Source organism: Oncorhynchus kisutch, linkage group LG9 (genome assembly GCF_002021735.2).
Source record: "Oncorhynchus kisutch isolate 150728-3 linkage group LG9, Okis_V2, whole genome shotgun sequence".
NCBI lineage: Eukaryota > Metazoa > Chordata > Actinopteri > Salmoniformes > Salmonidae > Oncorhynchus > Oncorhynchus kisutch.
In genome coordinates, this window is record NC_034182.2 from 44,105,267 (window position 1) to 44,128,965 (window position 23,699).

Genomic DNA, 23,699 nt, shown 5'->3' on the forward strand with positions numbered 1-23,699 from the left:
TGTAGAAGGCCTTTCTTTCTCTCTGTCCATTTCTCTACCTTCTCTCCTTACCACTCTTTCTCTCTCCCTCCAATTACATTTTTCAATTTCATTTTAAGGGGCTTTATTGGCATGGGAAACATATGTTTACATTGCCAAAGCAAGTGAAATAAACGATAAAAATGAACAGTAAACATTACTCTCACCAAAATAACAAAGACATTTCAAATGTTATATTATATGCAAATAGTTACTGCTTCTTAGCCAATGATCAGCGGGGGTTCTTCTGTTCCACAACTCGCCACGCTCCAATCAGCCGCACGCAGCGACAGACAGCTGGAAGAAACTAACAATCTCCTCGCCCACAATAACACCTCCCTCCCCTCCTCATCCCACTCTCTTCTTCTCCCCGCCGTGAGCGCCCCGGGAGGAGCCCGGCCCCGTTATACCTTTGCGTGCTCCCTTCCCTCCCCCCTCCCCTCCCGTCACTCACTGCGCGTCTTTGAGGATGCACGCAGGCACAGCGCGTCTTATCAGTCTGCCCTCCCTCCCTCCGCCATCATTCATTATTATCCCTCTTTTCCTTCCCACTAGCCTCACAGGTCGCCATAACCTGCTCGAGACTTTTACCCGTTTCCGCCGTTTGGTTTTTAACCCCACGGGTAACGTTTACCGAAGGGAGGCAGATCAGTGTGTCGGTGCCCCCTCCCTCCTCTCCTCTCTACCAGACAGACATGCTCCACGGTGGGTGCTCGCGCTTCCCGCCTCCTTTCCCCTCCGGGAGTCGGTGAGTAGGTAACAGCGTCCATCTTCTTTCTCCGTTAGCTGCTGCATGCTGTCTTCCTGTAAGGTACTGTAGACCAACAGGAGAGAGAGAGACGTGGGCTCGCGGGGAGGTTCAATTTCCACAGCTGGTGACCTTCCGCCGCTCGCGCCGCCGGCTGTCTGACCAGATAATTAGTTATAGCCCTGGGGGCAACGGGCCACACACACACACACACACACACACACACACACACACACACACACACACACACACACACACACACACACACACACACACACACACACACACACACACACACACACACACACACACACACACACACACACAGTGTCATATGGATTGATTATAGAATTGATTATAAGGTTGCTGCTAGTACTATTTTATTTTAATACAATTTAGGGAGATATATGGATACACCTGCAGGGTTTGTCACTGATGATAACATAAAATATTGATCCTAAACACACACACACACACACACTGAGTTTGGTGCAAGGGGTGTTATTTGAGTGTTGTGAGGAGAACATCAGATTTGTCCATTAGAGAGAGGGGGAGGGGGGGAGAGGAGAGAGAGGGGGGATAGGGAGGGGGAGGGAGGGAGAGGAGAGAGAGGGGGGATAGCGAGGGGGAGGGAGGGAGAGGAGAGAGAGGGGGGATAGCGAGGGGAGGGAGAGGAGAGGGGGGGAGCGGTAGAGAGGGGAAGGTAGAGGGAGAGGAGAGAGAGGGGGGATAGCGAGGGGAGGGAGGGAGAGGAGAGGGGGGAGCGGTAGAGAGGGGAAGGTAGAGGGAGAGAGAGACTCAGAGAGGGGGAGAGAGGGAGGGAGAGGAGAGAGGGTAGAGGACAATGAAATTGTACTGAAACAAGAGACTCTGAGAGATGGATTGGGGAGAAACTGTATTTTTGGGGGTCAGGGAGGAATAGAAAGAAGGATGACGAGAGAGAGAGAGAGGGAGAGAGACAGAGAGAGAGAGAGAGAGAGACAGACAGAGACCGAGAGAGAGAGAGAGACAGCTAGCTTGGAGTCTTAACAACATAAATGAGTTGTTCTGTTCGGGAAAATTGTGTTTTGGATATACGCAGAAAATAAGGTCTGAGGTTAACACTGGAGATCCGTTTGGTTCTATGATATATACAACAGGTGTATATCAGTCACTTTATGAATTATCTTTATTTTCTCAGACTTCAGAAAGTATTCAGACCCTTTGACTTTTTCCACTTCTTTTTTAAACGTTGCAGCCTCATTCTAACATGGATTCAATAAAACATCCTCATCAATCTCCACACTTCGCCCCTTAATGACAAAGCCAAAGCCCCTTAATGACAAAGCCAAAGCCCCTTAATGACAAAGTGAAAACACGTTTGTTCGAAATGTTTGCAAATGTATTAAAAATACAAAACAATTTTTTATTTATTTACGTAAATATTCAGAACCTATGAGACTCGAGGCGGATTCAACTCCTCAGTAAAAAGGCACATGACAGTCTGCTTGGAGTTTGCCACAAGGCACCTAGAGGACTATCAGATTCTCTGGTCTGATGAAACTAAGATTGAACTCTTTGGCCTGAGTGCCAAGCGTCACGTCTGGGGGAAACCTGGCACCATCCCTACGGTGAAGCATGGTGGTGGCAGCATCATGCTGTGGGGATGTTTTTCAGCGGCAGGGACTGGGAGACTAGTCAGGATCGAGGGAAAGATGAACAGAGCAAAGTACAGAGAGATGATGAAAACCTGCTCCAGAGCGCTCAGGACCCCAGACTGGGGTGATGGTTCACCTTCCAACAGGACAACGACCCTAAGCACACAGCCAAGACAACTCAGGAGTGGCTTTGGGACAAGTCTCTGAATGTCCTTGAGGGGCCCGGCCAGAGCCTGGACTTGAACCCGATCGAACATCTCTGGAGAGACCTGAAGATAGCTGTGCAGCGACGCTCCCCATCCAACCTGACAGACCTTGAGAGGATCTACAGAGAAGAATGGGAGAAACTCCCCAAATACAGGTGTGTCAAGCTTGTAGCGTCATAGCCAAGAAGACTGGAGGCTGTAATCGCTGCCAAAGGTACGTCAACAAAGTACTGAGTAAAGGGTCTGAATACTTAAGTAAATGTGATATTTTTCTTCTTTTTAAAAAATATACGTTTGCAAAAATGTTTTAAAAAAACTGTTTTTGGTTATTGTGATGTCATTATGGTTTATTGTGATGTCATTATGGTTTATTGTGATGTCATTATGGTTTATTGTGATGTCATTATGGTTTATTGTGATGTCATTATGGGGCATTGTGGTGTCATTATGGTTTATTGTGATGTCATTATGGGGCATTGTGGTGTCGTTATGGTTTATTGTGATGTCATTATGGGGCATTGTGGTGTCATTATGATTTATTGTGATGTCATTATGGTTTATTGTGATGTCATTATGGTTTATTGTGATGTCATTATGGGGCATTGTGATGTCATTATGGTTTATTGTGATGTCATTATGGGGCATTGTGGTGTCATTATGGTTTATTGTGGTGTCATTATGGTTTATTGTGATGTCATTATGAGGTAGTGTGATGTCATTATGGGGTATTGTGATGTCATTATGTGGTATTGTGATGTCATTGTGGGGTATTGTGATGTCATTATGGGGCATTGTGGGGTCATTGTGGGGTATTGTGATGTCATTATGGGGCATTGTAAATGTCATTGTGGGGTATTGTGATGTCATTATGGGGCATTGTGGGGTCATTGTGGGGTATTGTGATGTCATTGTGGGGTATTGTGATGTCATTGTGGGGCATTGTGATGTCATTGTGGGGTATTGTGATGTCATTATGGGGTATTGTGTGTAGATTGAGGGGAAAAAAACAATTTAATCCATTTTAGAATAAGGCTGTACACTTAACAAAATGTGGAAACGTCAAGGGGTCTGAATACTTTCAGAATGCGCTGTAATGCTTCATCACACACAAGAACGTACATTTTGTGTGCACTACCTCATCACACACGGCTTTTTATTCTCAACAAGTCAGTTTGGTGGAAACGCCACATATTTTCTTGATGCAGATTTTAGAATATTTGCATGAAAATCTGTCGCCATTGGATGGAAACCAGTGGTTTATAGTACTTAGTAAAAATACTTTAAAGTACTACTTAAGTCGTGGTTTATAGTACTTAGTAAAAATACTTTAAAGTACTACTTAAGTCGTGGTTTATAGTACTTAGTAAAAATACTTTAAAGTACTACTTAAGTCGTGGTTTATAGTACTTAGTAAAAATACTTTAAAGTACTACTTAAGTCGTGGTTTATAGTACTTAGTAAAAATACTTTAAAGTACTACTTAAGTCGTGGTTTATAGTACTTAGTAAAAATACTTTAAAGTACTACTTAAGTCGTGGTTTATAGTACTTAGTAAAAATACTTTAAAGTACTACTTAAGTCGTGGTTTATAGTACTTAGTAAAAATACTTTAAAGTACTACTTAAGTCGTGGTTTATAGTACTTAGTAAAAATACTTTAAAGTACTACTTAAGTCGTGGTTTATAGTACTTAGTAAAAATACTTTAAAGTACTACTTAAGTCGTGGTTTATAGTACTTAGTAAAAATACTTTAAAGTACTACTTAAGTCGTGGTTTATAGTACTTAGTAAAAATACTTTAAAGTACTACTTAAGTCGTGGTTTATAGTACTTAGTAAAAATACTTTAAAGTACTACTTAAGTCGTGGTTTATAGTACTTAGTAAAAATACTTTAAAGTACTACTTAAGTCGTGGTTTATAGTACTTAGTAAAAATACTTTAAAGTACTACTTAAGTCGTGGTTTATAGTACTTAGTAAAAATACTTTAAAGTACTACTTAAGTCGTGGTTTATAGTACTTAGTAAAAATACTTTAAAGTACTACTTAAGTCGTGGTTTATAGTACTCAAGTAAAAGTACTTTAAAGTACTACTTAAGTCGTGGTTTATAGTACTCAAGTAAAAATACTTTAAAGTACTACTTAAGTCGTGGTTTATAGTACTCAAGTAAAAATACTTTAAAGTACTACTTAAGTCGTGGTTTATAGTACTCAAGTAAAAGTACTTTAAAGTACTACTTAAGTCGTGGTTTATAGTACTTAGTAAAAAATACTTTAAAGTACTACTTAAGTAGTTTTTTGGGGTATCTGTACATTACTATTTATATTTTAGACAACTTTTACTCCACTACAGTCCTAAAGAAAATATACTTTTTACTCCATACATTTTCCCTGACACCCAAAAGTACTCGTTACATTTTTAATGCTCAGCAGGACAGGAAACTGGTCAAATTCACACACTTATCAAGGGAATGTCCCTGGTCATCCCTACTGCCTCTGATCTGGCAGGCTCACTAAACACAAATGCTTCATGTGCAAATTATGTCTGAGTGTTGGAGTGTGTCCCTGGCTATCAGTAAATTATGTCTGAGTGTTGGAGTGTGTCCCTGGCTATCAGTAAATTATGTCTGAGTGTTGGAGTGTGTCCCTGGCTATCAGTAAATGATGTCTGAGTGTTGGAGTGTGTCCCTGGCTATCAGTAAATTATGTCTGAGTGTTGGAGTGTGTCCCTGGCTATCAGTAAATTATGTCTGAGTGTTGGAGTGTGTCCCTGGCTATCAGTAAATGATGTCTGAGTGTTGGAGTGTGTCCCTGGCTATCAGTAAATTATGTCTGAGTGTTGGAGTGTGTCCCTGGCTATCAGTAAATTATGTCTGAGTGTTGGAGTGTGTCCCTGGCTATCAGTAAATTATGTCTGAGTGTTGGAGTGTGTCCCTGGCTATCAGTAAATTATGTCTGAGTGTTGGAGTGTGTCCCTGGCTATCAGTAAATTATGTCTGAGTGTTGGAGTGTGTCCCTGGCTATCAGTAAATTATGTCTGAGTGTTGGAGTGTGTCCCTGGCTATCAGTAAATTATGAAACAAGAACATGGTGCCGTCTGGTTTGCTTAATATAAGGAATGTGAAATGATTTATACTTTTACTTTTGATACTTAAGTATATTTCAAACCAAATACTTTTAGACTTTTACTCAAGTAGTATTTTACTGGGTGTCTGTCACTTTTACCTGAGTCATTTTCGATTAAGGTGTCTTTACTTTTACTCAAGTATGACAATTGAGTACTTTTTCCACCACTGCTAAACTTGTGAGAGAGAGATGGAGAGGATTTAGTTAGACCAAACTAAGCCAGTGGTTAGAGGATTTTGTTAGACCAAACTAAGCCAGTGGTTAGAGGATTTAGTTAGACCAAACTAAGCCAGTGGTTAGAGGATTTAGTTAGACCAAACTAAGCCAGTGGTTAGAGGATTTAGTTAGACCAAACTAAGCCAGTGGTTAGAGGATTTAGTTAGACCAAACTAAGCCAGTGGTTAGAGGATTTAGTTAGACCAAACTAAGTCAGTGGTTAGAGGATTTAGTTAGACCAAACTAAGCCAGTGGTTAGAGGATTTAGTTAGACCAAACTAAGCCAGTGGTTAGAGGATTTAGTTAGACCAAACTAAGCCAGTGGTTAGAGGATTTAGTTAGACCAAACTAAGTCAGTGGTTAGAGGATTTAGTTAGACCAAACTAAGCCAGTGGTTAGAGGATTTAGTTAGACCAAACTAAGCCAGTGGTTAGAGGATTTAGTTAGACCAAACTAAGTCAGTGGTTAGAGGATTTAGTTAGACCAAACTAAGCCAGTGGTTAGAGGATTTAGTTAGACCAAACTAAGCCAGTGGTTAGAGGATTTAGTTAGACCAAACTAAGTCAGTGGTTAGAGGATTTAGTTAGACCAAACTAAGCCAGTGGTTAGAGGATTTAGTTAGAGCAAACTAAGCCAGTGGTTAGAGGATTTAGTTAGACCAAACTAAGTCAGTGGTTAGAGGATTTAGTTAGACCAAACTAAGCCAGTGGTTAGAGGATTTAGTTAGACCAAACTAAGTCAGTGGTTAGAGGATTTAGTTAGACCAAACTAAGCCAGTGGTTAGAGGATTTAGTTAGACCAAACTAAGCCAGTGGTTAGAGGATTTAGTTAGACCAAACTAAGCCGGTGGTTAGAGGATTTAGTTAGACCAAACTAAGCCAGTGGTTAGAGGATTTAGTTAGACCAAACTAAGTCAGTGGTTAGAGGATTTAGTTAGACCAAACTAAGCCAGTGGTTAGAGGATTTAGTTAGACCAAACTAAGCCAGTGGTTAGAGGATTTAGTTAGACCAAACTAAGCCAGTGGTTAGAGGATTTAGTTAGACCAAACTAAGTCAGTGGTTAGAGGATTTAGTTAGACCAAACTAAGCCAGTGGTTAGAGGATTTAGTTAGACCAAACTAAGCCAGTGGTTAGAGGATTTAGTTAGACCAAACTAAGTCAGTGGTTAGAGGATTTAGTTAGACCAAACTAAGCCAGTGGTTAGAGGATTTAGTTAGACCAAACTAAGCCAGTGGTTAGAGGATTTAGTTAGACCAAACTAAGTCAGTGGTTAGAGGATTTAGTTAGACCAAACTAAGCCAGTGGTTAGAGGATTTAGTTAGAGCAAACTAAGCCAGTGGTTAGAGGATTTAGTTAGACCAAACTAAGTCAGTGGTTAGAGGATTTAGTTAGACCAAACTAAGCCAGTGGTTAGAGGATTTAGTTAGACCAAACTAAGTCAGTGGTTAGAGGATTTAGTTAGACCAAACTAAGCCAGTGGTTAGAGGATTTAGTTAGACCAAACTAAGCCAGTGGTTAGAGGATTTAGTTAGACCAAACTAAGCCAGTGGTTAGAGGATTTAGTTAGACCAAACTAAGCCAGTGGTTAGAGGATTTAGTTAGACCAAACTAAGCCAGTGGTTAGAGGATTTAGTTAGACCAAACTAAGTCAGTGGTTAGAGGATTTAGTTAGACCAAACTAAGCCAGTGGTTAGAGGATTAGTTAGACCAAACTAAGCCCAGTGGTTAGAGGATTTAGTTAGACCAAACTAAGTCAGTGGTTAGAGGATTTAGTTAGACCAAACTAAGCCAGTGGTTAGAGGATTTAGTTAGACCAAACTAAGTCAGTGGTTAGAGGACTTAGTTAGACCAAACTAAGCCAGTGGTTAGAGGATTTAGTTAGACCAAACTAAGTCAGTGGTTAGAGATTTAGTTAGACCAAACTAAGCCAGTGGTTAGAGGATTTAGTTAGACCAAACTAAGCCAGTGGTTAGAGGATTTAGTTAGACCAAACTAAGCCAGTGGTTAGAGGATTTAGTTAGACCAAACTAAGCCAGTGGTTAGAGGATTTAGTTAGACCAAACTAAGCCAGTGGTTAGAGGATTTAGTTAGACCAAACTAAGCCAGTGGTTAGAGGATTTAGTTAGACCAAACTAAGCCAGTGGTTAGAGGATTTAGTTAGACCAAACTAAGTCAGTGGTTAGAGGATTTAGTTAGACCAAACTAAGCCAGTGGTTAGAGGATTTAGTTAGACCAAACTAAGCCAGTGGTTAGAGGATTTAGTTAGACCAAACTAAGTCAGTGGTTAGAGGATTTAGTTAGACCAAACTAAGCCAGTGGTTAGAGGATTTAGTTAGACCAAACTAAGCCAGTGGTTAGAGGATTTCGTTAGACCAAACTAAGTCAGTGGTTAGAGGATTTAGTTAGACCAAACTAAGCCAGTGGTTAGAGGATTTAGTTAGACCAAACTAAGTCAGTGGTTAGAGGATTTAGTTAGACCAAACTAAGCCAGTGGTTAGAGGATTTAGTTAGACCAAACTAAGCCAGTGGTTAGAGGATTTAGTTAGACCAAACTAAGTCAGTGGTTAGAGGATTTAGTTAGACCAAACTAAGCCAGTGGTTAGAGGATTTAGTTAGACCAAACTAAGTCAGTGGTTAGAGGATTTAGTTAGACCAAACTAAGCCAGTGGTTAGAGGATTTAGTTAGACCAAACTAAGCCAGTGGTTAGAGGATTTAGTTAGACCAAACTAAGCCAGTGGTTAGAGGATTTAGTTAGACCAAACTAAGCCAGTGGTTAGAGGATTTAGTTAGACCAAACTAAGCCAGTGGTTAGAGGATTTAGTTAGACCAAACTAAGTCAGTGGTTAGAGGATTTAGTTAGACCAAACTAAGCCAGTGGTTAGAGGATTTAGTTAGACCAACTAAGCCAGTGGTTAGAGGATTTAGTTAGACCAAACTAAGTCAGTGGTTAGAGGATTTAGTTAGACCAAACTAAGCCAGTGGTTAGAGGATTTAGTTAGACCAAACTAAGTCAGTGGTTAGAGGACTTAGTTAGACCAAACTAAGCCAGTGGTTAGAGGATTTAGTTAGACCAAACTAAGTCAGTGGTTAGAGGATTTAGTTAGACCAAACTAAGCCAGTGGTTAGAGGATTTAGTTAGACCAAACTAAGCCAGTGGTTAGAGGATTTAGTTAGACCAAACTAAGCCAGTGGTTAGAGGATTTAGTTAGACCAAACTAAGCCAGTGGTTAGAGGATTTAGTTAGACCAAACTAAGCCAGTGGTTAGAGGATTTAGTTAGACCAAACTAAGCCAGTGGTTAGAGGATTTAGTTAGACCAAACTAAGCCAGTGGTTAGAGGATTTAGTTAGACCAAACTAAGTCAGTGGTTAGAGGATTTAGTTAGACCAAACTAAGCCAGTGGTTAGAGGATTTAGTTAGACCAAACTAAGCCAGTGGTTAGAGGATTTAGTTAGACCAAACTAAGTCAGTGGTTAGAGGATTTAGTTAGACCAAACTAAGCCAGTGGTTAGAGGATTTAGTTAGACCAAACTAAGCCAGTGGTTAGAGGATTTCGTTAGACCAAACTAAGTCAGTGGTTAGAGGATTTAGTTAGACCAAACTAAGCCAGTGGTTAGAGGATTTAGTTAGACCAAACTAAGTCAGTGGTTAGAGGATTTAGTTAGACCAAACTAAGCCAGTGGTTAGAGGATTTAGTTAGACCAAACTAAGCCAGTGGTTAGAGGATTTAGTTAGACCAAACTAAGTCAGTGGTTAGAGGATTTAGTTAGACCAAACTAAGCCAGTGGTTAGAGGATTTAGTTAGACCAAACTAAGTCAGTGGTTAGAGGATTTAGTTAGACCAAACTAAGCCAGTGGTTAGAGGATTTAGTTAGACCAAACTAAGCCAGTGGTTAGAGGATTTAGTTAGACCAACTAAGTCAGTGGTTAGAGGAGTTAGTTAGACCAAACTAAGCCAGTGGTTAGAGGATTTAGCTAGACCAAACTAAGTCAGTGGTTAGAGGAGTTAGTTAGACCAAACTAAGCCAGTGGTTAGAGGATTTAGTTAGACCAAACTAAGTCAGTGGTTAGAGGATTTAGTTAGACCAAACTAAGCCAGTGGCTAGAGGATTTAGTTAGACCAAACTAAGCCAGTGGTTAGAGGATTTAGTTAGACCAAACTAAGCTAGTGGTTAGAGGATTTAGTTAGACCAAACTAAGCCAGTGGTTAGAGGATTTAGTTAGACCAAATTAAGTCAGTGGTTAGAGGATTTAGTTAGACCAAACTAAGCCAGTGGTTAGATGATTTAGTTAGACCAAACTAAGTCAGTGGTTAGAGGATTTAGTTAGACCAAACTAAGCCAGTGGTTAGAGGATTTAGTTAGACCAAACTAAGTCAGTGGTTAGAGGATTTAGTTAGACCAAACTAAGTCAGTGGTTAGAGGATTTAGTTAGACCAAACTAAGTCAGTGGTTAGAGGATTTAGTTAGACCAAACTAAGCCAGTGGTTAGAGGATTTAGTTAGACCAAACTAAGCCAGTGGTTAGAGGATTTAGTTAGACCAAACTAAGCCAGTGGTTAGAGGATTTAGTTAGACCAAACTAAGTCAGTGGTTAGAGGATTTAGTTAGACCAAACTAAGCCAGTGGTTAGAGGATTTAGTTAGACCAAACTAAGCCAGTGGTTAGAGGATTTAGTTAGACCAAACTAAGCCAGTGGTTAGAGGATTTAGTTAGACCAAACTAAGCCAGTGGTTAGAGGATTTAGTTAGACCAAACTAAGCCAGTGGTTAGAGGATTTAGTTAGACCAAACTAAGCCAGTGGTTAGAGGATTTAGTTAGACCAAACTAAGTCAGTGGTTAGAGGATTTAGTTAGACCAAACTAAGCCAGTGGTTAGAGGATTTAGTTAGACCAAACTAAGCCAGTGGTTAGAGGATTTAGTTAGACCAAACTAAGTCAGTGGTTAGAGGATTTAGTTAGACCAAACTAAGTCAGTGGTTAGAGGATTTAGTTAGACCAAACTGATTCTGGCATGTTGTTTCTGTTTGTGTATGTTAAGTTATTCACTATTTAATTTTTGTATATATTTCTCTCTCTCCTTAGAGAGGTCTTCAAATGAGACCATAAAGGGTTATATCTTCTGACAGCAACCCGAGACTGACCAACACAACCACAGACCTCCAACCGTGTTCCCACAGTATGGTCATGTCTGGTCTGACCAGGTCCAGCAGTGTACACAACGATCACAGCGGTCACAACCTGTCCTCAACCACAACCACGCACGGTCACCACCCCGATCAGAGCGGTGCGGTCGCCGTGGGCGGTTGTGGTCTCACTCCGGTCCTGGACTATACGGCTGAGATGGAGCGATACCAATCCTTCGCTAACTTCTACACTAAAACCAACGTGAATATGAACGCAGTTAACAGCATGAACTTCCCTCAGTCGGCCAAGCTCGCCCACATCACCGCTCCTATGTTCCCCGGCGGCAGGCTCGGAGTGGGCGTGGCGGGCGTGTCGCCGTGGGGTTGTCATGACAACATCAACATGAATATGAACGTCAACGCGGCGATGCTTTGGGGGCGCAAACCTCCCGTGCATCAGACCACGCCCCTAGCGCCGCCCACAACACACCCGTCGCCCTCGACAACGCACATGCAGCCCCACCGGACCGGCGGCGTGGCAGGCGGTCAGGGTGGAGAGGGCAAGCAGCACGCAAGACATGGAGGACACGCCTCCTCACAGGGACAGGAAATGCATCATCATCACGGGAATAACAACTTCCAGTCCGGCTATGCTGCCGCCAATCACATGACCAAACAGGGCCATGCCCACCAGGACATGCTCAGCCTATCGAATCGCAGCAGCAGTGGCAACGGAGGAGGAGGCGGAGTCAACGGGGTCAACATGTCCAACTTCCCCGCCGGAATGTTGGGGTTACCACCCGGAGTCATCGTCATGGCGATGGGGTCGCACAATAACATTTCGGACTCCTCCCACTTCCAGATGACAACCAATCATAACCAACTTCTGTCGGACTGCCACCATGTCAACCAGACAAACCCCTCACCCTGCTCTTCAACCTCGCCGGGGATGACCTCTGGGGGTCAGGGGTCAGGAGCCTCCAAGAGGAAGAGGAAGCGGTGTGGAGTGTGTGCCCCCTGCAGAAGACTGATTAACTGTGGGGTCTGTTCAGCCTGTAGAAACAGGAAGACAGGTCATCAGATCTGTAAGTTCAGGAAGTGTGACGAACTGAAGAAGAAGGCTGGGAGTATACAGCTAGAGGTAGGAGACACACACACAGATTCTACATTCAGATTCCCTATCCTTCTCCTGAAGTCTGCATTCACACACTCCCCCTCATGGTTGTAAAAGGAATGGACCGGTGAGAGGAATATGTTGGAGACTCCTTCCAGCTATCCCTGCACCAATCCAATGCTTTTTTAAATGCATGAGGGGTTAGTGAACAAGTGCACACTTCAGGACAGGGGTAGAGAATCAGAATGCAGCCGATTCCATCCCTAGCCCCTACCACGTAGGCCAGGGGTAGAGAATCAGAATGCAGCCGATTCCATCCCTAGCCCCTACCACGTAGGCCAGGGGTAGAGAATCAGAATGCAGCCGATTCCATCCCTAGCCCCTACCACGTAGGCCAGGGGTAGAGAATCAGAATGCATCCGATTCCATCCCTAGCCCCTACCACGTAGGCCAGGGGTAGAGAGTCAGAATGCAGCCGATTCCATCCCTAGCCCCTACCACGTAGGCCAGGGGTAGAGAATCAGAATGCAGCCGATTCCATCCCTAGCCCCTACCACGTAGGCCAGGGGTAGAGAATCAGAATGCAGCCGATTCCATCCCTAGCCCCTACCACGTAGGCCAGGGGTAGAGAGTCAGAATGCAGCCGATTCCATCCCTAGCCCCTACCACGTAGGCCAGGGGTAGAGAATCAGAATGCAGCCGATTCCATCCCTAGCCCCTACCACGTAGGCCAGGGGTAGAGAATCAGAATGCAGCCGATTCCATCCCAAGCCCCTACCACGTAGGCCAGGGGTAGAGAATCAGAATGCAGCCGATTCCATCCCTAGACCCTACCACGTAGGCCAGGGGTAGAGAATCAGAATGCAGCCGATTCCATCCCTAGCCCCTACCACGTAGGCCAGGGGTAGAGAATCAGAATGCAGCCGATTCCATCCCTAGCCCCTACCACGTAGGCCAGGGGTAGAGAATCAGAATGCAGCCGATTCCATCCCTAGCCCCTACCACGTAGGCCAGGGGTCTCAAACCCACTCGGTCCTCAACGGAAAATGTATTATATTTCCTCTTCGTCAAATTTTGCAAAAGATAATTTTAGGAATTTCCGACCCTGTTGGTCACGTCATAACCGTTAGACTAAAATCATTATCTCCTCGGTAACTGACTTCAGGGAGGGGGGTGTTGCCAAGGCAACCGAAGACTCATTTGCTATTTGTTTTCTGCAAGAAACCATCAAGTTTAATCCCGTTGTAGATTCCATGTTACTGTAGGGTCCATTTTACAGCAGAATGCCCATGTTACTGTAGAGTCCATTTTACAGCAGAATGCCCATGTTACTGTAGAGTCCATTTTACAGCAGAATGCCCATGTTACTGTAGGGTCCATTTTACAGCAGAATGCCCATGTTACTGTAGGGTCCATTTTACAGCAGAATGCCCATGTTACTGCAGGGTCCATTTTACAGCAGAATGCCCATGTTACTGTAGAGTCCATTTTACAGCAGAATGCCCATGTTACTGTAGGGTCCATTTTACAGCAGAATGCCCATGTTACTGTAGAGTCCATTTTACAGCAGAATGCCCATGTTACTGCAGGGTCCATTTTACAGCAGAATGCCCATGTTACTGTAGGGTCCATTTTACAGCAGAATGCCCATGTTACTGTAGAGTCCATTTTACAGCAGAATGCCCATGTTACTGTAGAGTCCATTTTACAGCAGAATGCCCATGTTACTGTAGGGTCCATTTTACAGCAGAATGCCCATGTTACTGTAGGGTTCATTTTACAGCAGAATGCCCATGTTACTGTAGGGTCCATTTTACAGCAGAATGCCCATGTTACTGTAGAGTCCATTTTACAGCAGAATGCCCATGTTACTGTAGAGTCCATTTTACAGCAGAATGCCCATGTTACTGTAGAGTCCATTTTACAGCAGAATGCCCATGTTACTGTAGGGTCCATTTTACAGCAGAATGCCCATGTTACTGTAGAGTCCATTTTACAGCAGAATGCCCATGTTACTGTAGAGTCCATTTTACAGCAGAATGCCCATGTTACTGTAGGGTCCATTTTACAGCAGATAGCCCATGTTACTGTAGAGTCCACTTTACAGCAGAATGCCCATGTTACTGTAGGGTCAATTTTACAGCAGAATGCCCATGTTACTGTAGGGTCCATTTTACAGCAGATAGCCATGTTACTGTAGAGTCCATTTTACAGCAGAGTGCCCATGTTACTGTAGGGTCCATTTTACAGCAGAGTGCCCATGTTACTGTAGGGTCCAATTTACAGCAGAATGCCCATGGTACTGTAGGGTCCATTTTACAGCAGAATGCCCATGTTACTGTAGAGTCCAATTTACAGCAGAATGCCCATGTTACTGTAGAGTCCAATTTACAGCAGAATGCCCATGTTACTGTAGAGTCCAATTTACAGCAGAATGCCCATGGTACTGTAGGGTCCATTTTACAGCAGAATGCCCATGTTACTGTAGAGTCCAATTTACAGCAGAATGCCCATGTTACTGTAGAGTCCATTTTACAGCAGAATGCCCATGTTACTGTAGGGTCCATTTTACAGCAGAATGCCCATGTTACTGTAGAGTCCATTTTACAGCAGAATGCCCATGTTACTGCAGGGTCCATTTTACAGCAGAATGCCCATGTTACTGTAGGGTCCATTTTACAGCAGAATGCCCATGTTACTGTAGAGTCCATTTTACAGCAGAATGCCCATGTTACTGTAGAGTCCATTTTACAGCAGAATGCCCATGTTACTGTAGGGTCCATTTTACAGCAGAATGCCCATGTTACTGTAGGGTTCATTTTACAGCAGAATGCCCATGTTACTGTAGGGTCCATTTTACAGCAGAATGCCCATGTTACTGTAGAGTCCATTTTACAGCAGAATGCCCATGTTACTGTAGAGTCCATTTTACAGCAGAATGCCCATGTTACTGTAGAGTCCATTTTACAGCAGAATGCCCATGTTACTGTAGAATCCATTTTACAGCAGAATGCCCATGTTACTGTAGGGTCCATTTTACAGCAGAATGCCCATGTTACTGTAGAGTCCATTTTACAGCAGAATGCCCATGTTACTGTAGAGTCCATTTTACAGCAGAATGCCCATGTTACTGTAGGGTCCATTTTACAGCAGATAGCCCATGTTACTGTAGAGTCCACTTTACAGCAGAATGCCCATGTTACTGTAGGGTCCATTTTACAGCAGAATGCCCATGTTACTGTAGGGTCCATTTTACAGCAGAATGCCCATGTTACTGTAGGGTCCATTTTACAGCAGATAGCCATGTTACTGTAGAGTCCATTTTACAGCAGAGTGCCCATGTTACTGTAGGGTCCATTTTACAGCAGAGTGCCCATGTTACTGTAGGGTCCAATTTACAGCAGAATGCCCATGGTACTGTAGGGTCCATTTTACAGCAGAATGCCCATGTTACTGTAGAGTCCAATTTACAGCAGAATGCCCATGTTACTGTAGAGTCCAATTTACAGCAGAATGCCCATGTTACTGTAGAGTCCAATTTACAGCAGAATGCCCATGGTACTGTAGGGTCCATTTTACAGCAGAATGCCCATGTTACTGTAGAGTCCAATTTACAGCAGAATGCCCATGTTACTGTAGAGTCCAATTTACAGCAGAATGCCCATGTTACTGTAGGGTCCATTTTACAGCAGAATGCCCATGGTACTGTAGGGTCCAATTTACAGCAGAATGCCCATGGTACTGTAGGGTCCATTTTACAGCAGAAGACATCTCTCTGTAACATAAATTATATGTGTAACGTAGTATAAACTCTCTCTCTCCCCTCCATCTCTCTCCTTCTCTCTATTGCTATCTCTCTCCCCTCCCCTCCATCTCTCTCCTTCTCTCTATTGCTATCTCTCTCCCCTCCCCTCCATCTCTCTCCTTCTCTCTATTGCTATCTCTCTCCCCTCCCCTCCATCTCTCTCCTTCTCTCTATTGCTATCTCTCTCCCCTCCCCTCCATCTCTCTCCTTCTCTCTATTGCTATCTCTCTCCCCTCCCCTCCATCTCTCTCCTTCTCTCTATTGCTATCTCTCTCCCCTCCCCTCCATCTCTCTCCTTCTCTCTATTGCTATCTCTCTCCCCTCCCCTCCATCTCTCTCCTCCTCTCTATTGCGATCTCTCTCCTCCTCCATCTCTCTCCTTCTCTCTATTGCTATCTCTCTCCCCTCACCTCCCCTCCATCTCTCTCCTTCTCTCTATTGCTCGCTCTCTCCCCCCTCCCCTCCATCTCTCTCTCCTCTCTCTCTCCCCCTCCATCTCTCTCCTTCTCTCTATTGCTATCTCTCTCCCCCTCCATCTCTCTCTCTCTCTCTCTCTCTCTCTCTCTCGATTTCTGTGTTATTCAACTCTCCCCACACTGCTCTGCCAGCTCCAATTAACTGTAATTACCAGTACGTGTGTGTGTGTCATCAATGCATGCCTGTGCGTATGTTTGTGTGTGAGCGTGTGTGTGTCATCAATGCATGCCTGTGTGTTAGCGTGTGTGTGTCATCAATGCATGCCTGTGTGTTAGCGTGTGTGTGTTAGTGTGTGTGTTAGCGTGTGTTAGCGTGTGTGTGTTAGCGTGTGTGTGTTAGCGTGTGTTAGCGTGTGTGTTAGCGTGTGTGTGTTAGCGTGTGTGTGAGCGTGTGTGTGTTAGCATGTGTGTGTTAGCGTGTGTGTGCCACTTCAGGTTTTCAGGTCCCTTTAGGGAACCAGTGCTCGTCACCAGCTGCTCTCAGTTCTGTTAGCGAGGTAAGCACCACGGCACACTACACATCACACAGTGTCTCTCTCTCACACACACACACACACACACCCTGCAGAGAGGTGCAGAGTGTGTCAGACTGATAGTTGGTGCAAACTAATGATAATCAGTGTAGAGGAAAGGTGTGTTCACGTCAACATTAGACCTCTGAGTCCTCTCCACACTCCCGCCACGCTGGGGGAGAGGGGGATTTACAGGGGGATTTAGCCGTGCTAACCTTCTAATGTAGCATCTAATGGGAGGAGAGCTGTGGGTGAATACCCCAACGTGTGTTCAGGAGCTCATTAGAATGTTCCTTTGCTGCAAGCAGAGGGAACATCTCTGTTCCTCTGGGAGAGGAGGGGAGAGAGAGAAGAGAATGAGAGAGGAGGAGGGAGGGAGAGAGAGAGAGAGGAGGGAGGATGGAGGGAGGGAGAGAGGGGGGAAGAGGGAGGGATGAGTGAGGAGTGAGGGATGAGAAGGAGGGAGAGAAGGGGGGGTGAGAGGGAGAGAGGAGGGAGGGATGAGAGGGAGAGAGGAATGAGAGGGAGAGAAGAAGGGGGGATTAGAGAGAGAGGGATAAGAGGGGAGGGAGAGAGGAGGGAGTGAGAGTTGAGTGAGAGAGAGGAGGAGGGAGGGAGGATGATTGAGAGGAAGGAGGGAGGGATGAGAGGGAGGGAGAGAGGGATGAGAGAGAGCGGGAGAGAGGAGGCAGCAGCTACTCTTCCTGGGGTTTATTATGGATCCCCATTAGTTCCTGCCAAGGCAGCAGCTACTCTTCCTGGGGTTTATTATGGATCCCCATTAGTTCCTGCCAAGGCAGCAGCTACCCTTCCTGGGGTTTATTATGGATCCCCATTAGTTCCTGCCAAGGCAGCAGCTACTCTTCCTGGGGTTTATTATGGATCCACATTAGTTCCTGCCAAGGCAGCAGCTACTCTACCTGGGGTTTATTATGGATCCCCGTTAGTTCCTGCCAAGGCAGCAGCTACCCTTCCTGAGGTTTATTATGGATCCCCATTAGTTCCTGCCAAGTCAGCAGCTACTCTTCCTGGGGTTTATTATGGATCCCCATTAGTTCCTGCCAAGGCAGCAGCTACTCTTCCTGGTGTTTTTTATGGATCCATATTAGTTCATGCCAAGGCATCAGCTACTCTTCCTGGGGGTTTATTATGGACCCCCATTAGTTCCTGCCAAGGCAGCAGCTACTCTTCCTGGGGTTTACTATGGATTCCCATTAGTTCCTTTTGCCAAGGCAGCAGCTACTCTTCCTGGGGTTTATTATGGATCCCCGTTAGTTCCTGCCAAGGCAGCAACTACTCTTCCTGGGGTTTATTATGGATCATCATTAGTTCCTGCCAGGGCAGCAGCTACTCTACCTGGGGTTTATTATGGATCCCCATTAGTTCCTGCCAAGGCAGCAGCTACTCTTCCTGGGGTTTATTATGGATCCCCATTAGTTCCTGCCAAGGAAGCAGCTACCCTTCCTGGGGTTTATTATGGATCCCCATTAGTTCCTGCCAAGGCAGCAGCTACTCTTCCTGGGGTTTATTATGGATCCACATTAGTTCCTGCCAAGGCAGCAGCTACCCTTCCTGGGGTATATTATGGATCCCCATTAGTTCCTGCCAAGGCAGCAGCTACTCTTCCTGGGGTTTATTATGGATCCCCATTAGTTCCTGCCAAGGCAGCAGCTACTCTTCCTGGGGTTTATTATGGATCCCCATTAGTTCCTGCCAAGGCAGCAGCTACTCTTCCTGGGGTTTATTATGGATCCCCATTAGTTCCTGCCAAGGCAGCAGCTACTCTTCCTGGGGGTTTATTATGGATCCCCATTAGTTCCTGCCAAGGCAGCAGTTACTCTTCCTGGGGTTTATTATGGATCCCTATTAGTTCCTGCCAAGGCAGCAGCTACCCTGCCTGGGGTTTATTATGGATCCCCATTAGTTCCTGCCAAGGCAGCAGCTACTCTTCCTGGGGTTTATTATGGATCCACATTAGTTCCTGCCAAGGCAGCAGCTACTCTACCTGGGGTTTATTATGGATCTCCGTTAGTTCCTGCCAAGGCAGCAGCTACCCTTCCTGGGGTTTATTATGGATCCCCGTTAGTTCCTGCCAAGGCAGCAGCTACCCTTCCTGGGGTTTATTATGGATCCCCATTAGTTCCTGCCAAGGCAGCAGCTACTCTTCCTGGGGTTTATTATGGATCCCCATTAGTTCCTGCCAAGGCAGCAGCTACTCTTCCTGGGATTTTTTATGGATCCATATTAGTTCCTGCCAAGGCATCAGCTACTCTTCCTGGGGGTTTATTATGGACCCCCATTAGTTCCTGCCAAGGCAGCAGCTACTCTTCCTGGGTTTTTTTATGGATCCATATTAGTTCCTGCCAAGGCATCAGCTACTCTTCCTGGGGGTTTATTATGGACCCCCATTAGTTCCTGCCAAGGCAGCAGCTACTCTTCCTGGGGTTTACTATGGATTCCCATTAGTTCCTTTTGCCAAGGCAGCAGCTACTCTTCCTGGGGTTTATTATGGATCCCCGTTAGTTCCTGCCAAGGCAGCAACTACTCTTCCTGGGGTTTATGATGGATCCTCATTAGTTCCTGCCAGGGCAGCAGCTACTCTTCCTGGGGTTTATTATGGATCCCCATTAGTTCCTGCCAAGGCGGCAGCTACTCTTCCTGGGGTTTATTATGGATTCCCATTAGTTCCTTTTGCCAAGGCAGCAGCTACTCTTCCTGGGGTTTATTATGGATCCCCGTTAGTTCCTGCCAGGGCAGCAGCTACTCTTCCTGGGGTTTATTATGGATCCCCATTAGTTCCTGCCAAGGCAGCAGCTACCCTTCCTGGGGTTTATTATGGATCCCCATTAGTTCCTGCCAAGGCAGCAGCTACTCTTCCTGGGGTTTATTATGGATCCACATTAGTTCCTGCCAAGGCAGCAGCTACTCTACCTGGGGTTTATTATGGATCCCCGTTAGTTCCTGCCAAGGCAGCAGCTACCCTTCCTGGGGTTTATTATGGATCCCCATTAGTTCCTGTTGCCAAGCCAGCAGCTACTCTTCCTGGGGTTTATTATGGATCCCCATTAGTTCCTGCCAAGGCAGCAGCTACTCTTCCTGGGGTTTATTATGGATCCCCGTTCGTTCCTGTCAAGGCAGCAGCTACCCTTCCTGGGGTTTATTATGGATCCCTATTAGTTCCTGCCAAGGCAGCAGCTACCCTGCTGGGGGTTTATTATGGATCCCCATTAGTTCCTGCCAAGGCAGCAGCTACTCTTCCTGGGGTTTATTATGGATCCCCATTAGTTCCTGCCAAGGCAGCAGCTACTCTTCCTGGGGTTTATTATGGATCCCCATTAGTTCCTGCCAAGGCAGCAGCTACTCTTCCTGGGGTTTATTATGGATCCACATTAGTTCCTGCCAAGGCAGCAGCTACCCTTCCTGGGATTTATTATGGATCCCCATTAGTTCCTGCCAAGGCAGCAGCTACTCTTCCTGGGGTTTATTATGGATCCCCATTAGTTCCTGCCAAGGCAGCAGCTACTCTTCCTGGGGTTTATTATGGATCCCCATTAGTTCCTGCCAAGGCAGCAGCTACTCTTCCTGGGTTTTTTTATGGATCCATATTAGTTCCTGCCAAGGCATCAGCTACTCTTCCTGGGGGTTTATTATGGACCCCCATTAGTTCCTGCCAAGGCAGCAGCTACTCTTCCTGGGTTTTTTTATGGATCCATATTAGTTCCTGCCAAGGCATCAGCTACTCTTCCTGGGGGTTTATTATGGACCCCCATTAGTTCCTGCCAAGGCAGCAGCTACTCTTCCTGGGGTTTACTATGGATTTCCATTAGTTCCTTTTGCCAAGGCAGCAGCTACTCTTCCTGGGGTTTATTATGGATCCCCATTAGTTCCTGCCAAGGCAGCAGCTACTCTTCCTGGGGTTTATTATGGATCCCCATTAGTTCCTGCCAAGGCAGCAGCTACTCTTCCTGGGGTTTATTATGGATCCCCATTAGTTCCTGCCAAGGCAGCAGCTACTCTTCCTGGGGTTTTTTATGGATCCATATTAGTTCCTGCCAAGGCATCAGCTACTCTTCCTGGGGGTTTATTATGGACCCCCATTAGTTCCTGCCAAGGCAGCAGCTACTCTTCCTGGGGTTTTTTATGGATCCATATTAGTTCCTGCCAAGGCATCAGCTACTCTTCCTGGGGTTTATTATGAACCCCCATTAGTTCCTGCCAAGGCAGCAGCTACTCTTCCTGGGGTTTACTATGGATTTCCATTAGTTCCTTTTGCCAAGGCAGCAGCTACTCTTCCTGGGGTTTATTATGGATCCCCGTTAGTTCCTGCCAAGGCAGCAACTACTCTTCCTGGGGTTTATTATGGATCCTCATTAGTTCCTGCCAGGGCAGCAGCTACTCTTCCTGGGGTTTATTATGGATCCCCATTAGTTCCTGCCAAGGCTGCAGCTACTCTTCCTGGGGTTTATTATGGATCCCCATTAGTTCCTGCCAAGGAAGCAGCTACCCTTCCTGGGGTTTATTATGGATCCCCATTAGTTCCTGCCAAGGCAGCAGCTACTCTTCCTGTGGTTTATTATGGATCCACATGAGTTCCTGCCAAGGCAGCAGCTACTCTTCCTGGGGTTTATTATGGATCCCCATTAGTTCCTGCCAAGGCAGCAGCTACACTTCCTGGGGTTTATTATGGATCCCCATTAGTTCCTGCCAAGGCAGCAGCTACCCTTCCTGGGGTTTATTATGGATCCCCATTAGTTCCTGCCAAGGCAGCAGCTACTCTTCCTGGGGTTTATTATGGATCCACATTAGTTCCTGCCAAGGCAGCAGCTACTCTACCTGGGGTTTATTATGGATCCCCGTTAGTTCCTGCCAAGGCAGCAGCTACCCTTCCTGAGGTTTATTATGGATCCCCATTAGTTCCTGCCAAGTCAGCAGCTACTCTTCCTGGGGTTTATTATGGATCCCCATTAGTTCCTGCCAAGGCAGCAGCTACTCTTCCTGGTGTTTTTTATGGATCCATATTAGTTCCTGCCAAGGCATCAGCTACTCTTCCTGGGGGTTTATTATGGACCCCCATTAGTTCCTGCCAAGGCAGCAGCTACTCTTCCTGGGGTTTACTATGGATTCCCATTAGTTCCTTTTGCCAAGGCAGCAGCTACTCTTCCTGGGGTTTATTATGGATCCCCGTTAGTTCCTGCCAAGGCAGCAACTACTCTTCCTGGGGTTTATTATGGATCATCATTAGTTCCTGCCAGGGCAGCAGCTACTCTACCTGGGGTTTATTATGGATCCCCATTAGTTCCTGCCAAGGCAGCAGCTACTCTTCCTGGGGTTTATTATGTATCCCCATTAGTTCCTGCCAAGGAAGCAGCTACCCTTCCTGGGGTTTATTATGGATCCCCATTAGTTCCTGCCAAGGCAGCAGCTACTCTTCCTGGGGTTTATTATGGATCCACATGAGTTCCTGCCAAGGCAGCAGCTACTCTTCCTGGGGTTTATTATGGATCCCCATTAGTTCCTGCCAAGGCAGCAGCTACACTTCCTGGGGTTTATTATGGATCCCCATTAGTTCCTGCCAAGGCAGCAGCTACCCTTCCTGGGGTTTATTATGGATCCCCATTAGTTCCTGCCAAGGCAGCAGCTACTCTTCCTGGGGTTTATTATGGATCCACATTAGTTCCTGCCAAGGCAGCAGCTACTCTACCTGGGGTTTATTATGGATCCCCGTTAGTTCCTGCCAAGGCAGCAGCTACCCTTCCTGAGGTTTATTATGGATCCCCATTAGTTCCTGCCAAGTCAGCAGCTACTCTTCCTGGGGTTTATTATGGATCCCCATTAGTTCCTGCCAAGGCAGCAGCTACTCTTCCTGGTGTTTTTTATGGATCCATATTAGTTCCTGCCAAGGCATCAGCTACTCTTCCTGGGGGTTTATTATGGACCCCCATTAGTTCCTGCCAAGGCAGCAGCTACTCTTCCTGGGGTTTACTATGGATTCCCATTAGTTCCTTTTGCCAAGGCAGCAGCTACTCTTCCTGGGGTTTATTATGGATCCCCATTAGTTCCTGCCAAGGCAGCAGCTACACTTCCTGGGGTTTATTATGGATCCCCATTAGTTCCTGCCAAGGCAGCAGCTACCCTTCCTGGGGTTTATTATGGATCCCCATTAGTTCCTGCCAAGGCAGCAGCTACTCTTCCTGGGGTTTATTATGGATCCACATTAGTTCCTGCCAAGGCAGCAGCTACTCTACCTGGGGTTTATTATGGATCCCCGTTAGTTCCTGCCAAGGCAGCAGCTACCCTTCCTGAGGTTTATTATGGATCCCCATTAGTTCCTGCCAAGTCAGCAGCTACTCTTCCTGGGGTTTATTATGGATCCCCATTAGTTCCTGCCAAGGCAGCAGCTACTCTTCCTGGTGTTTTTTATGGATCCATATTAGTTCCTGCCAAGGCATCAGCTACTCTTCCTGGGGGTTTATTATGGACCCCCATTAGTTCCTGCCAAGGCAGCAGCTACTCTTCCTGGGGTTTACTATGGATTCCCATTAGTTCCTTTTGCCAAGGCAGCAGCTACTCTTCCTGGGGTTTATTATGGATCCCCGTTAGTTCCTGCCAAGGCAGCAACTACTCTTCCTGGGGTTTATTATGGATCATCATTAGTTCCTGCCAGGGCAGCAGCTACTCTACCTGGGGTTTATTATGGATCCCCATTAGTTCCTGCCAAGG

General features: G+C 45.3%; 1 protein-coding gene across 1 annotated transcript in view; it reads left to right on the forward strand.

Moving 5' to 3' along the window:
* Positions 1–394: 394 nt before the first annotated feature.
* The window catches only part of LOC116375320 (uncharacterized), a 51,916-nt gene continuing 28,611 nt past the window's right edge, over positions 395–23,699 (forward strand). The window contains exons 1-2 of the mRNA XM_031832671.1: positions 395–766; positions 11,032–12,213. Of these exons, the coding sequence (XP_031688531.1) occupies positions 11,128–12,213 (1,086 nt within the window). The 5' untranslated portion in view covers positions 395–766; positions 11,032–11,127. The remainder of the gene's footprint in view (positions 767–11,031; positions 12,214–23,699) is intronic.